At 34.0% G+C, this 14,804-nt stretch overlaps 1 protein-coding gene across 1 annotated transcript; it reads left to right on the plus strand.

The window, feature by feature from the left end:
- Positions 1–4,417: 4,417 nt before the first annotated feature.
- LOC113761858 (serine/threonine-protein phosphatase PP2A-2 catalytic subunit-like) lies at positions 4,418–12,615 on the plus strand. Its single transcript, XM_027305019.1, has 11 exons — positions 4,418–4,737; positions 6,258–6,314; positions 7,160–7,243; positions 7,646–7,717; positions 8,536–8,607; positions 8,911–8,951; positions 9,774–9,840; positions 11,060–11,251; positions 11,335–11,424; positions 11,538–11,645; positions 11,800–12,615. Exons 1-11 carry the CDS (start codon positions 4,633–4,635, stop codon positions 11,863–11,865), a joined length of 954 nt encoding a protein of 317 aa, XP_027160820.1. The 5' UTR covers positions 4,418–4,632; the 3' UTR covers positions 11,866–12,615.
- Positions 12,616–14,804: the final 2,189 nt, after the last annotated feature.

Consider the following 14,804-nt stretch of genomic DNA (forward strand, 5'->3'; position numbering starts at 1 on the left):
AATAAAATAACCCAATCTATCTCACTAGTCTACTCCAATTTACACCAATTTACATTATTGGAGTAAGACAGAAACTTTACATAACACCGTCTTTGCCCTATAAACTCTTATAGTAGTGAGAGAAAGTAAAATAGAAGATAGTCTAGAAATAGCAAAATATGTGTAAGACTCAGTAGATAGAAACCTCCATTTATAGGCAGAGAAATTGGGAGTATTAAAATACTAATATTAAGAGAAATTAATACCTCATATTTTCAACTACAAATTGAAAAGTTCTAGGTTCATTGTATAACGGTAAAAATTCACTAAATGAATTCATAAAACTAATTATTACTTAGGTTACACAATTCAAGACATAAACCTAAGTCTCATTTTAAAGACATATGTTACACTTTTGAATATAGTTATTAAACCCAACCTGACCCGACGGTTGAACCGATCAACCGATGGATCCAACATGGAATCGGGCTGGTTTAGCAATTGGATCGGAGTTGCAAATGACTCGTTTGAACCATTTGATCCGGATGGTCAAACTGGTGACCTGCTAAACCTGGCGGTTTTTTATGAACCCGACGGATTTTAGAAATTTTTTTAAAATTACCTGTTTACCTAAATTTTTAATTTGACCAACCACATTAACATGGGTATTGTTGTGTTTTTGACAATTAGATGAGAAAAATTGAAAAGGGATTTGGGATTAGGGGTTTCTTTCTTTCTTTAACACTTAGATTTATTATTTATGTTTGTGTATAATATTAATATGAATTCATGAACTAAGGAACATATATGGGTATGGTTTGTATGTATGAACTATGAAATATAAATAGGTTATGACTTGTTAACATTTAAGAATTTCTGTACTTATATTATAATTTATATGTTTATTTAATTATATTATATATTTTTTATTATATAATGTGACCTGACGGTTCAACTGGTGACCACTGACCCGCTAATCCGGTTCTCCTGCTATGTTGATGCCCGTGTTGATTTAATAACTATGCATTTGAATGATTGAACTTGTAACTGAAATTTTATTAAAGAATTTATAAATTATTGTGTTTGATTTCAAAATAAACATGTGATATTTTTTATTAAAATATTCAACACTTGATATGCAGGAAACATTTGACTCCTAATACACAGTTGACTTCTCCACTTGATTCACTTGTCGACCACACAAACAAGGTGAAATGTCTCCATTATCCCTGAACAATACATTCAACAGAACTAATATCAGTTAAGGCGTTGCATTGATCTGATGAAAAAGCTAGGTACAATTTGTCCTACTAGTTTCCAACATTGATAGCCCCTTGTCCCTGACCACCGTGACTTTTGTTTCTGCCAGCAAAGAACATTAGTACGAGTAACAAAATAGATGCAACTGTAGCTCACAACCTCGTACAACAAAATCAAGCAATATGGTTAAGCATTTACATCATACCTTGCAATGTTTTAAAGTGACCACAGAATTTCTCTGTATATTACACACACACACACATATATATATAAAAGTAAATTTTGTATACACTGACAATGTATATATTATCATTGTTAGATTCATCATATGTGCAAAAATTAAATTTCAAATTTAAATTTTATAAAGTTGTCATTCATTCAATGTTAATAGTGTTTACACTATCAGTGTACGAAAGATTTATAATATATATATGTATGTATGTATGTATAGACAAACTTCCCAAAAAGATTATCATGACTTTTGTTCTTTGCTTTTGACAGTAAAAACCAAGAATTTGATTAACAATTATGACTAGGGGTGTTTTGCGAATCGAATCGCTTGCGAGCCGATCGCGAGCGGCTTGAATACGAGCTCGAGTCGAGCTCGAGTCGAGTTCAAGCTAATTAAGTCGATCTCGAGCTCGAACTCGAGCTAAAAAACATTAAGTTCGTTGACTCGCGAGCGACTCGCGAGCTCAATTATATATATTTTTTATTTTTTATTTTAATAGTAAAATTACATATATATTTCTAATATTTTATTATTTGTTAAAAAAATTATTGTTTTATTCATTTTTTTAAAAAAAATTATTTTTTATTTTTTAAAAATAAAATAATTATAATAATTATTTTTATTTTTTAAGCTCGAGCTCGACTCGAATTTGACTCGAGCTCGAGCTCGAGCTTGATATTTTGAGCTCGTCGAGCTCGAGTTTCACAAAATTAACTCGAGCTCGACTCGATTAGCCAAAGCTCGACTTGAACTCGGCTTGTTTGCACCCCTAATTATGGCTGCAAATAGTATGGGATAGTAAAAGCTAGAGTATATAAAATAAAACCACTTTGTGCAGATGAAATGGATAAACTAAGTGTACTTCCTTAATGAATTACCCGGATAAAACATGATCAGAACAAAAAAGCCAAAAATAGATTAGTACAAGACTTCATATCTTTCAAGTTTGAAGCAAGCAAAGACAGTCGCTAAACCAGATCGACTGGAGTGAGGCCTTTCAGTTTCCGTGGGGGTGCTCTATATAGCCGCAAGTGGGAATTGTTTGTAGATCAAGATGTATACTCGTTATGATATTTTGTTAATGTTTGCCAGGAATTTTGGCCATGGTTATTTGTGGAATAATTTCTTGCAGGAAATCAGCCCTAGTTTCCTCACCAATTTGGTGCAAAAGAGACATGCGCCTTTTTAATCCATTATTAGTAAATTTAGGAGAAACAAAGAGAAATTGAAGATTTTGAAGGTAAAACAAATTTTATTTTGAAGTATGGAGACATAACTAAGAGAGAGTGAACTAAAGCTTCTTTCAAAAAAACAAATAGAAAAAAAAAGAAACAAAAAAAGACATATTGAAATTTAAGTTTGTATAAGATTGCACATAATAACAAGTAGGCTTTAAGTTGGGTTGAGTGATAAGGTAATATAATGTAGGTAGAAGGTTCTGAATTCGAAACCTTTTGTTTAAAAAAAAGTAGGTTTTAAGTGTGTATTTTCTTGGTTTAATCACGTATTGCCCCTTGTAATTAGGGTCAAGTATTACCCCCTATATTCACTAAACTTACAAATTACCCCCGTCAACTATTAGGCAAATATGTTATTGTTTGGAAAAAAGACTATTAGGTAAATATATATCTCTAGCAAAAAGATAATTATGCCCTCATTATTAGACATTGTTAGATGATCCATTTTCTTTTCTTTTTTTTTCCATCCTTTTTCCTAATATATATATATTTCTTCTTACTCTATAGACTGTGATTTACAAATTTTAAATAAGGTACCAAAAAACTTCTTTTGTGGTTTAACATATTTTGTTATTTTCTTGTAAATAAATTCTTTTAATTAGTAAATATATTTATCACTATTTAGTTATGTAAAATATTTAGCTATCATAAATTATTAAACGATATGTGAAAGTGTATATTTAATAAAAAACCTAAAGCAATTTCTATTTTTCTTTAACAGTTGTGATGTTTATAATGCACTAATTGTTAACAAAAATAAAAGGTACATAAAGTACTGTCATTAAATATTCAATAGAAAAGGGGGGGAGGGATGGGTTGGGTGGTATGGGAGGAGGGAGTGTGAGCAAGAGGTTTCGGGTTCGAGTCCTTCTGCTTACAATAAAAAAAAATTCAATAGAAAAAATAACTGTGTATGATTAAGTGTCAAGTAAACTGATTAAAAGCACAAAGAAGAAAAGTAGACGAGGAAAAAGAGAAAATAGAAGTAATATATTTGTACTAAATATTAATTAATTTTAGTAACAATTAATGCATAACAAGGAGTTACTTAGAATAAATATATATATTTTAATTTTTTTATGATAATTAAATTTTTCATAAAACATTCTTTAGTACTTTATTATGAAAATTTGTATTTCATACTGGGAAAGAAATTAAACAATAATAAGAAAAACAACAAAAAGAAGGAGAAAATGACAAATGGTCATTGGACAATATTTTAATAACAACATTGGCATAATTTATCTTTTTTGCTGTCCAAATACATTAGACTATTACCATCATAGGATAATTTGTAGGTTTCATGAATACAAGGGACATTTGCTACTAATACCTAATTACAAGGAAGCAAAATGTATTTAAACCAATTTCCTTTTCCTTCTCCTTCTCCTTCTCCTTGAAAATATAAACTCCCAAAACAGGCCTTAAGTGACATTTTGTCAAAATATCATGGGTCCATATGGAATTTACCGCAACAAATTATGGTCACATGTGCAAATAGGTTCCGGACAAGTCCCTGATTCCTTCCCCGCCACAAAAAAAATAAATAAAAAAAACAAATTCTGCTGTACAGAAAAATTATACTCCTACTAAAAATAAATATTTTTTTAAAAAAGAAAAAACTAAAAAATAAAATATCCTTCCCATTTTACCCTTGGGAATTCCTTCTCTCTCTCTCTCTCTCTCCCTTTCACTCTCGTTGGTTTCACCACCACCGTTCACTGCCTCCACTCTCCATTCTTTTCTCTCCCTCCACTTTCAATCCTCCAAACGACGTCGTAGCCGAAGGCGGCCCGAAACCAAAAATCCGCAAAAGAGAGAAGCCATCTTGGGTTCCATCCAACAACTCCACAATTCTGCAGATTTATCATCTATTTCTATAAATTCTCTGTAAAAAAAGAGAAAATTTTTTAATTGTTAAAAATGAGCTCCGATTCGGCTGTGCCGTCTCCCGGTTCTGTTCATGGCGGCAGCCTCGATGAGCAGATTTCTCAGCTTATGCAGTGCAAACCCTTGTCCGAACAAGAGGTGAATATGCAAAAGTTATTTACGTATTTGTTAGAGATGTTCTTTGATCTGTTTCTTGAATTTCGGTTTTTCTTCCTTTCCTTGTGGGAGTTTACGGTACTTTTTTTGGCGAAATTAAGGAGCTTTTCGTGTACGTGGTTGAATCTGGTGATGTAGTGAAATGGGCTTGTTAAATCAGATCTATTTTGGAATTTTTTTTTATTTTGTAATGGAGGAGAAGGTTGGAAAGTTTTGAACTTTTTTGGTTTTCGATTTTTTTTGGGATAACATCAGAATGCACCAGAATTATTTGCTTGTTTTCTTTCATTTATAAAACCAAAGGAATGGATTTTTTTTTTGGTTTTTTTCCTTTTTTTTAAAAAATTAATTGACCCCTTATTCTTCAATGGGATTCTGGAAATTTAGCATTTGAGTTCTGTTCCTGGATAATTTAATATACAGAGATTTTTCGAGTTTTTTTTTTCTTTTTTTTTTGGGACATGGAGTTTACGCATTTCGTAGTATAGGTTGATTGTGCTACAAATTTCGTTATGATGTAGAAATGGTCTTTCAGTAGAAACAACCATTTTTATTTAGTTTATTTTAGTTTAGTTTTTTTTTTGGGGGGGGGGTGGTGGGTGGAGAGGGGGAAAATGCTGATCTTTTTACTATTTCCTGTAGAAGGGGAGGGGTGGGGGGAAGAAGCTGATGGGGTATGGGGATAGTGATAATTGAAATTTTCACTTTAAGATGAGGAATAAACACTGTTAACCATTTGGAATATTCAATTCTAGACTTTTCTAGGTTGAGCAAGTTCTTTATTGTTAAATTTTGATAGAGGATTACATATCTTGTTACAGTCACTGAAACATTAGAACAAGTCTCAGAGAATATTTATAATAGGCCAGCTGTTTTGTTTGTGTTTGGGATAAGTTCATTTGCTAGATATGTTATGGGGTTAAGGGGGGAGAGCAGGATGGGATTGGGAGCATCAAATTGTAGTCAATCTTCTATGAATTTGTGGCAACTGAAATTTAATGTGGTTGGGGCTAGTTATGAAGAATCTTAAAAAAAAGGAAGAATTACAGTTTGAGGCGATTTTCCATAGAATGAGACACAGCTTTGTATGCATATTTAGAGTGATCAGTTGCGTGTCAAGATGTAGATGTGCAATGATTTAAAGGAGGGAGGGCAAGATGAGATTGGGAGCATCAAATTATAGTCAATCTTCTCTGAGTTTGTGGGAACTGAAGTTTAATGTGGTTGAGGCTGGTTATGAAGAAACCTAAAACAAAGAAGAATTACAGTTTGAGGCGACTTTCCATAGAATGAGACATAGGTTAGTATACATATTTAAAGTGATCAATTGCATGTCAAGATGTAAATTTGGAATGATTATTATCCAAAATAGATAAATTCTATCTGTGGTAATGCGTCATATACACATTTGAATTATTTATCTTGTTGTGTAATCCTATTGAATTTTTTGTTTTGGTGGTTGAAATATTATTTTTCAAGTGCTCTTTTCTTCCTGTATATAGGTGAGACTGCTATGTGAGAAGGCCAAGGAGATCTTAATGGATGAGAGCAATGTTCAAGTATGATTTTCTCTGATAATTTTATTAATGCTGCAATGCACAATCTTCTGGTTGCTTATGTACTTGATTTTTGTTGTCCGTGAACTATTATATTGAGGTGCATGTAAGAGGAACTGTTGGTTACAGTAGAACATTCTTCTGATGGTACATGGTTGGGAGAAAACTTGTTGTTTAACATTTAATTGTAAAAGTAATATTTTATGTAGGGGAGAAAGTTAAAGAAAATATACTAACTTGTTTGTGCATTTACATGTGGTGGATTTTTTGGTTATGTGGAGTCAAAAGGTTTCAGCTTTAATTCATGCTGCATGTTTTGATCTCCTTTAAATGATCTAATTTTTTTCAACTTAAAGCTGTTGTTTCGGTGATTTTGAGGTTTTGGAGTTGCTTTTGTGAATTATCAAACTGACAAAGCTTTGTCGTTGTCATCCTAGAAAATTTTTTATGATATCTATGGTTCTGCTGCATAGCCTGAAATCACATTTTTTTAAATGATGTAGCTAGAAAGTTTTTTGCCCGAGAATTTGCATGAACTTGGTAATAAGTTTTTCTTCTGATAGATATAGGCTGTGTTTGTTGGTCATAGTTGGTCTCAACATCATATATAGTGAGGCAATGATCTTCAAAGCATTTTCATTGACTTAGCAGAAACTCTCTGTTTAATATGCGTGCAAGGAGCTTTACTATGCCTTTTGAATGGGTGTAACATGAAGCCTGACAGTTTTTATTCATTTTGGTCTTTCATTTGGTCTTGTCATATTGTTTGTTGTCTATCAAAGAATCTTCCTGGTTTATAGAATGTAATGTGATGTAAGGAGTTTCACTTTCATTTGATGTCTGTGTAGCCTGTGAAGAGTCCTGTGACCATATGTGGTGACATTCATGGACAATTCCACGATCTTGCTGAGCTTTTCCGTATTGGTGGCAAGGTATCTGCTCAATCAATACTCTGCCTCCTCAATCAATTGGTTTCTTGAGATAACTGTTTTCAGTTGTTTCATCTCTCTGTACTTTGGGTATTAGACCAAGTTTTTATATTGGGGCAGGAAGGGTATATAATTTTTCCAAATGACCTGAATGGATTGGTCCCATCGTAGCATGACTCTCTCTCTCTCTCTCTGGTTCAAATGCTTGTCTAGTTGTTTGTCCTCCTATTGCAACATTGTTATGGTGCTGGAGTCTATCTAGGTCTTGTCAGTTATTCATGTTTTTTATATTTTGGTAACATAATAATCTATATCCTTGGGATTTGACTTGATTAAGCTTTTTTTCTCCTTAATATGTTTGTCAAGTTGAATCTTACTAATTAAGTTTATTTGCGTGCTTTGCAGTGTCCAGATACAAATTATTTGTTTATGGGAGATTATGTAGATCGTGGGTATTATTCAGTTGAAACTGTAACTGTGAGTTTTAAACTTTTCTTTCAATCTGTTACATATTAATGAAAATAGTTTCTTTGCTTAGCCATGTTAATTGTGATAACCAGAATATCTGCAATTGCATGACTTCTTTTTTTCTCCTCTCTCTGTTTTTGTTAGGAGACTCAAATTTATTTTAGATATTGGGCAGCTGATGGTGGCAAATTAAGTATAGGTTGGCAATCTAAATTCAGGTTTTAACTATAGCTTGTGCAATGCTATGGCTAGAGAAAAATTGATCTTGAGATGTGTAAATTGAGGCCTTGAATTGGAAAAAATGATCTTCATGTGTGTCAGTCCTGTTAGTTAAAAATTTTGAGTTGCCATTAAAAAATTTAAGCTGGGTGAATACACTGAAATAAATTCTCCTAATTCCTTGCATGAAATTGAGCATGCTGTCTGCACAACTGTGTCCCTGCAAACTTATTTTTACTCAAATAGATCATCATGTTTTGGCAAGTTATTTTGTGCTTGGTTTTCGCTAGTCTTCTCAAATATGCTTCCTACTTTGTTGTAGCATGCAGAATTTGGTTTAAAATATTTGTTAGGGCAAAAATAGTTAGTGACTTTATCTTATACTTTAGTATTTAGAACACAAAGCTATATGCCAGAATTTCCTATTCTATATGTTTCAATACTCAGTTCCTGAAAATTTTGGTGGTTTTGGTCTAATAGTTAATGTATGTCTTCTTTTTTTCTTTGTTTTTCCCCTTCTTTCTTTCTTGCCATGTTTCTTTAGTTAGTACTGCATATTGGGTGCTGCAATGGTTGTTCTAATTTTGATTAGTCAAATTTCTTCTCAGCTTCTGGTAGCCCTCAAAGTGCGTTACCCTCAACGAATTACTATTCTAAGAGGAAATCATGAGAGTCGACAGGTATATAGACTAACCTGTCTTGCTTCTCATACACTTTCTTTAGCTGTTAAACAACCCAGTTATGGCTCCCATATCGTGTTCACTAGGATGAGTCCCCAATGTGTTGAAATTATAACATTAAGTGGAGCTGGGTGGTAGCTACCCTTTTTTATCATCAGAAGTTGTAATTTGAGAGATTATAGGTCTATTCTCTTCTGTATTCTGCTGGATTTATTTCATTTTGAAATTTCCCATCATGTTATGTCTTTTGGGTTTGGATGCTTTATGCTAAACTGGCTCTTTTCCCCCCATTTCCTGTCTCAGATTACTCAAGTATATGGGTTTTATGATGAATGCCTAAGGAAGTAAGTTCTTGTCTTCTTTTTCAGTTTCAGACTTTCCTTTGGAAATGCTACTCCCTTTTTCCCTTTTGGCTTTTATTGTTCATGCTTAAGTTGAAAATTTGATGCTAAGCTAATTTGGCAGGTTAAAGGTTGAGCAAAAGTTGGTAGTATAAAAGTTGAACTCAATGAACTCAGTATCATCAGTTGACTAATTATCTTGCATGTGAAGCTAATTATCTTTCATGTGAAGCTTTAGATGATAAAATCTACTTTTCATGGAATATATATATATGGGGCTTATTGCTGCTTGCTTAAGTGCATTGAATTTAGAATGGTTTTGACCTTTCTGAAGATACACCTTGCAATATGCATTGGAGTAATATTGATTTGTCTAGATGTTATTGGAACCTTTGTACAATTCAGCGTTGTACCTTGGCACACTGCTTTTATGAATTTGTACACAGTTGCTGGCAAACTTCTTTTGCTCTGCCAAAAGAGGTGTCATTTGCAACTGATTTTGTTTTATAGAAGTATTGCATTTGGAAGTTGGCATCCTGTTACCCCTATCCATTTCTAATTGTCAGGGGTGTCGAATTGGTGCAAAATGTGACATGAACAAAATCTTAATGTTGAAAATGATACGAGACAATTGAGGGAATTCAAGGGAAAACAGGTGTTGAAAAGTGTTTCAGATGTAGTAGCCACAATGGATTTCTTTTACTTGTCTACGTTATAGATCCCAAATTGTCTACTTGATCGTGAACTCATTGTACTTAATGTCTACGGCTGCAGTGTATTAATTGGAACTGACTGTATTAATTGGTGGCTATCTCTACCTTACAGATATGGCAATGCAAATGTCTGGAAGATTTTTACTGATCTATTTGACTACTTTCCACTCACTGCGCTGGTAATTAACATTCCTTGTTGGCAATTATTGGTGTACTTTTTCCTAAATTGATCAGGACTTTTCTTCTTGTGGACATTGCAGAGTGGTTAGTGTTTGAATTTTTTCTTGAAGTCACAGAAATTGTTTCATTTGATTACATGTCACAGCATCTTGACATTAGATATGCATTTGTTAGGAAGTAGCGCTCTGAAGGTTGATAAATTACTTCTGACATGTTATAATATATTAAAAGATGTTAAATAAGTCATGTAATTTCAGATGGTTGGGATTTTGACTTGGTTGCAGGTGCGGCCGTAAATGATAAAGATGTTCTTTGCAACCACTTTATTTGGATGTCAAAAACATAATCCCTTAATGCTCATTTTCCCTGGTCATCCCTGACCTGACCATCCTCCAACCAAGCCCTTGTTTTTCAAAGTAAATGAATTTTTGTTGGGATCATTGGCTTATTGCATTTTTTGAAGTTATTTGACCGAAAGTGAAATGGGGGAACAAAACTTGTTGTGTTCAATCATTAATCACTTCGGGGGATATGGTGAAGTACTGGGGAATTGTTGGTAAATTCTTTGGCCAGACAATGAATGATTAATGAATCCAAGAAGTCAATATGTAATTTAGATTTCTCAAGTTGTAAAACATGTGGCAGCAATTCTATTGCTTGTGCAATTCTTCAGATTTGCAGATGCCCCACCCCATTTGGTATTGTGGGTTATTACGTCATAGCCTTCATTTTATCTTGTTTTTGCTCTTAATTTCTTGGAAAGAGGTTTTCTTGTGACTCTGCAAGGACGTGGTTTGTTTGGGAGGAGAGAAGGGAGTAAAACTGATTAATTGCCTGTCCTCTTTTTCTACCTGCTTTGGTGGAAAAATTGCACACTTTTATAGCAGTTGCCAGCAAGACTGTCTCCTTAACCATATTAAGGATCAGTCTTTCGACTGAGCACGAAGAACCTTTATCACCACATACTAGTTTCATTGGTGCTACTAGTTTGGTGGTATCTTGTCAGGAGCACTGCTTTTATGTGTGCTGAAGTGCAAACTGGAGTGCCATGGTCTTATGTGAGAAAGTTGAATGGATGATTCTTGTAGTCTTAGAGAGAGTTTTCTCAACTTAGATGGGCTCTCTAGATTATACTATGTTTCTCTTGCCTCGTGTCTTGCTGTTGACGATGTGGTCATATCTTGTACGTGTTTAATGTCTTGTCTTGAAATATTCTAGGTTGAGTCAGAAATTTTCTGTCTGCATGGAGGGTTGTCTCCGTCAGTTGAAACTCTAGACAACATACGAAATTTCGATCGTGTGCAAGAAGTTCCTCATGAGGGACCCATGTGTGATCTTTTGTGGTCTGACCCTGATGACCGTTGTGGTTGGGGCATTTCACCCCGCGGTGCTGGATATACATTTGGCCAGGTATCTGCTCTTCCCTTCAGTTGTTTTCGTTGAATCATTGATATCACGCGAAGTAAACTTTCTTGTTTCTCGAATTTCAACAGGACATATCAGAGCAATTTAATCACACCAACAATTTAAAGCTTATTGCTAGGGCACATCAGTTGGTTATGGAAGGATTCAATTGGGCTCATGTAAATAATCTCTCAACACTGTGATGCCTTACCCCCCCCCCCCTCTTTTTTCACCCTCCAACTTTTTCCAAAATGGGATATGACTGTTCACATTATAATGCTAATTATTACAGGATCAAAAAGTTGTTACCATATTTAGCGCACCAAATTATTGCTATCGCTGTGGAAACATGGCGTCCATCCTGGAAGTGGATGACTGCAAAGGCCACACATTTATTCAGGTAATCTGTCTAATTTGTTTAGCCTACACATTCCCCTTTCATGTGTTTAATGGTGAGCAGAAGGAAAAGAGTCTTGCTTGCATTAGCTGTTTGGATGTATCTTTTGCTTCTTTTTGCCTTTTGATACCCGAGTTAAACATATTTGTGGCTGCAGTTTGAGCCTGCTCCTCGGAGAGGAGAGCCAGATGTAACTAGGAGAACACCAGATTACTTTTTATGATGAAGCTGCATATGCTATGGTTCAGTGACTGTCTTACAGAAGGTCTGTGCTTGCTGCTTTGTGCATCAAGAGCTGTTTCTGAGATTTGTTATCATATGTTTCGAATGAGGTGGGTTGGCAGAAAGAATTTACAGAAGGGCAGATGATGCTACTCTCTTGCAGTTGCTATCCTGAAACTGTACGCAGATACAGCAAAACGAGGTGTAGGATCTGGGACACTTACTGCTGCTTATGTACCATTTCATGGAATTGATGCGGCATCAATTTTTTCGTATATCAATCTTTCATCCTCCCTTTTTACACGTCCTTTAGTTATCTAAGCGAGTCCATTCTGTTCTTACATTTTCCTTCACTTTTGTAGGACAATTTCTAGTTCGTTCTTATTGTATTCCCTTGTAGAAGGGCATACTCTCACTTGGGATGGGGTTTTTGTAGAGGAAAGATGGTCTGTTATTAGGCTTCTTTCGGATGTTTTCAGTGGATGTTCTGCTATTGTTTCTGGCCCCTAAGTGGATGGGTTTGCCTCATTATGGATTTCATTAAACGTCCATTATAGCCATCTTAACACAGTTAACATCGGTATTTCTGTTCAGTCTGACGTTTGTCTGATTTGCTTGATGGTATTAGTGGCCAACCAAAAACAATTGCAGGTGGATGGATCAAGTTAAATAACTTGTGCTAATGACTCTCTATAGGGTATCTTATGTTTTTGATTATTGGAAATCTAGTTTTGCGAGTGATGTTTCTTTATCTGGAATTCTGGATTTCTCTACTAGTTCATGGTAGTTTTTCCTCTGCAGACAGTCACAAGCTGATTTGCTCAAACTCCAGGCTCCAGTAGATGTTTCGTTGTGGATTGGATGTCTGGTTTCTTTTTATGCTTTCTTCTGGTTGATTTTCTTCTGGTTGATTAGGATGATCCTCCAATAAAAGGTCCTATTTGACTCAGCACAATTTTGGTTGATTTTTCTATGATAATGTTTTTTTTTTTGGGTTATTTTTCAAGGAAAATTTCCTCGCTGCAGTTTGCTTAATCAATACTTTCAAATCCTGTTAATTTTTTTTGCATGTCAAGATGATGACTTGTGTAGTTCCATTTATTAACAAACATAAATCACTTTTAAGCTAATATCGAATGTGGAAATTCAATGCTTACAGTAGTAAAAAAGAATGATAAACTTCAGGAGGGTAAGAAAAAGGGGAAGAAAAATGAAAAGGAAAAGATGAGTACGCAGAAAAATTGTGAATTTTTATTTGAACAAATTTACAATTTAAACTAATACTACTACGTCAGAACTAATGTAAAAAGGTATTTACTGTGACAAACCCTTAATTTTGGACTCTAAATATGAAATCTACAAAACTTAAACGCCCTCCATTCCTAAGGCTTTTGTCATACTTTGAAATTTGAACTTTTTATGCATAGTACCAAATCAAAGTAAGTTTCAGCCTTATTTTTTTTTATTTTTCAAGATAATTTTTGTCCATAACAAAAGAAATTCAAGAGGCCCGCTAATAAATGTAAAATATGAGGGAATCCTAAAGGGTAAAAAATTGAACAAGAGAGGCTTAATTATCCATTTGGGAATGTGACAAAAATTTTGGTAGAGTTTAGTCTATGCTTTCATCCTTTTATTTCAGAATTAGTAGAGTTTATCCCCTCTAATTCAAAATCTTTATGCTTATGTAGTATTCATCTTAACGTTACTCACCTGTAAAAGTATTGTGCATAAATTCAATTAGCATGAATTTTTTTTTTTTTTTTTTATAGTTTAGGTAACTCATTAAGAAGCATCAATAAATCATGAATCCTCTAGAGTCTCGAAGTCTGTTTTGTTTACCTCCTGCTTTTGTACATTTGGACTTGGAAGCCTCTATTTCTTTCCTCTTATGTCATTTTTATTGTTGAGTGAAAATCTAGAAAGATTTATGAACTTAATATGCTTGTTATTCTAAAGCACCATCAGTTGGCCAATTCTCATTTCAAGCAGATTGTTCTTTTTGTAGTAGGCCTTTACAATTTTTTTTATAAAAGTCATAACTAAATTGATAGCATGTGATGATACATTACATTATCTGAAATTGGATTTTCAAATGTTTACATAGATCTGTCTCACATTCAAAATTTGTCCAAATGATGGTCCAAAATTTTCATACTTGTGTTCTTTTTGATATTCTGCCGTTCCAGCTAATTCAGGTCTGAAAGATTTTTTGCACATTAATGATTTTGAGAAAGCCACATTTTTGAATATTTTGGATCGGGCAAAAGAGATCAAGGCACTGATAAAATCAGGGGAGAGGACATATCTTCTATCTAAGGGTAAAACAATGGCTATGATTTTTGCCAAGCCATCCATGAGGACAAGAATTTCATTTGAGATAGGCTGGTCCCGTTTGGCAAATGAATTTTTTGGGTGTTTGTCTAAAACTTTACTGTAACTTACTGTAGAAGTTGTAGGAAATTTTTTTTGAAATGTGTAAATTTTTGAATATTTTGAAGTGTGTAGTTTAAAATTTTTAAGAATTTTTTTGAGATTATGTAGGTGAAGTTATTAAAAAACTTGTAACAGACAAACTTGGTCAAAAACTTGTTTGTCAAACAAGACCGTACTTGCTTGGTGGTCATGCTATATACTTGGGACCAGATGGGTAAGCGGGAGGAAACCCGTGATGTTGCTCGTGTTCTGTCTCGCTATAATGATATCATTATGGCTCGTGTGTCTGGTCATCAGGCATGCTGGTGAGATACCTCTTCAAATATTTTAGATTGTATGAGAATTTTCAATTTTCTCTACATGTGGGAATTTTAAAGAAATGAAAATCTTGCTCCACATATATGATAGGCATTTCGAATGACCCTTATGATCCTGCAGTAGTTGTTTTTTCTTTACAATGCTGCTCCCATCTTCATCGAACGAAATTACTTATTGAGCCAATTC

Source organism: Coffea eugenioides, chromosome 1 (genome assembly GCF_003713205.1).
Source record: "Coffea eugenioides isolate CCC68of chromosome 1, Ceug_1.0, whole genome shotgun sequence".
NCBI lineage: Eukaryota > Viridiplantae > Streptophyta > Magnoliopsida > Gentianales > Rubiaceae > Coffea > Coffea eugenioides.

Excerpts from the sequence above, each read along its gene's own strand:
- LOC113761858 (XM_027305019.1), top strand. The coding sequence starts at position 4,633 with ATGAGCTCCGATTCGGCTGTGCCGTCTCCCGGTTCTGTTCATGGCGGC. Across the intron at positions 4,738-6,257 it reads AACCCTTGTCCGAACAAGAG|GTGAGACTGCTATGTGAGAA; the intron begins GTGAATATGCAA and ends TCCTGTATATAG. Across the intron at positions 9,841-11,059 it reads ACTTTCCACTCACTGCGCTG|GTTGAGTCAGAAATTTTCTG; the intron begins GTAATTAACATT and ends GAAATATTCTAG.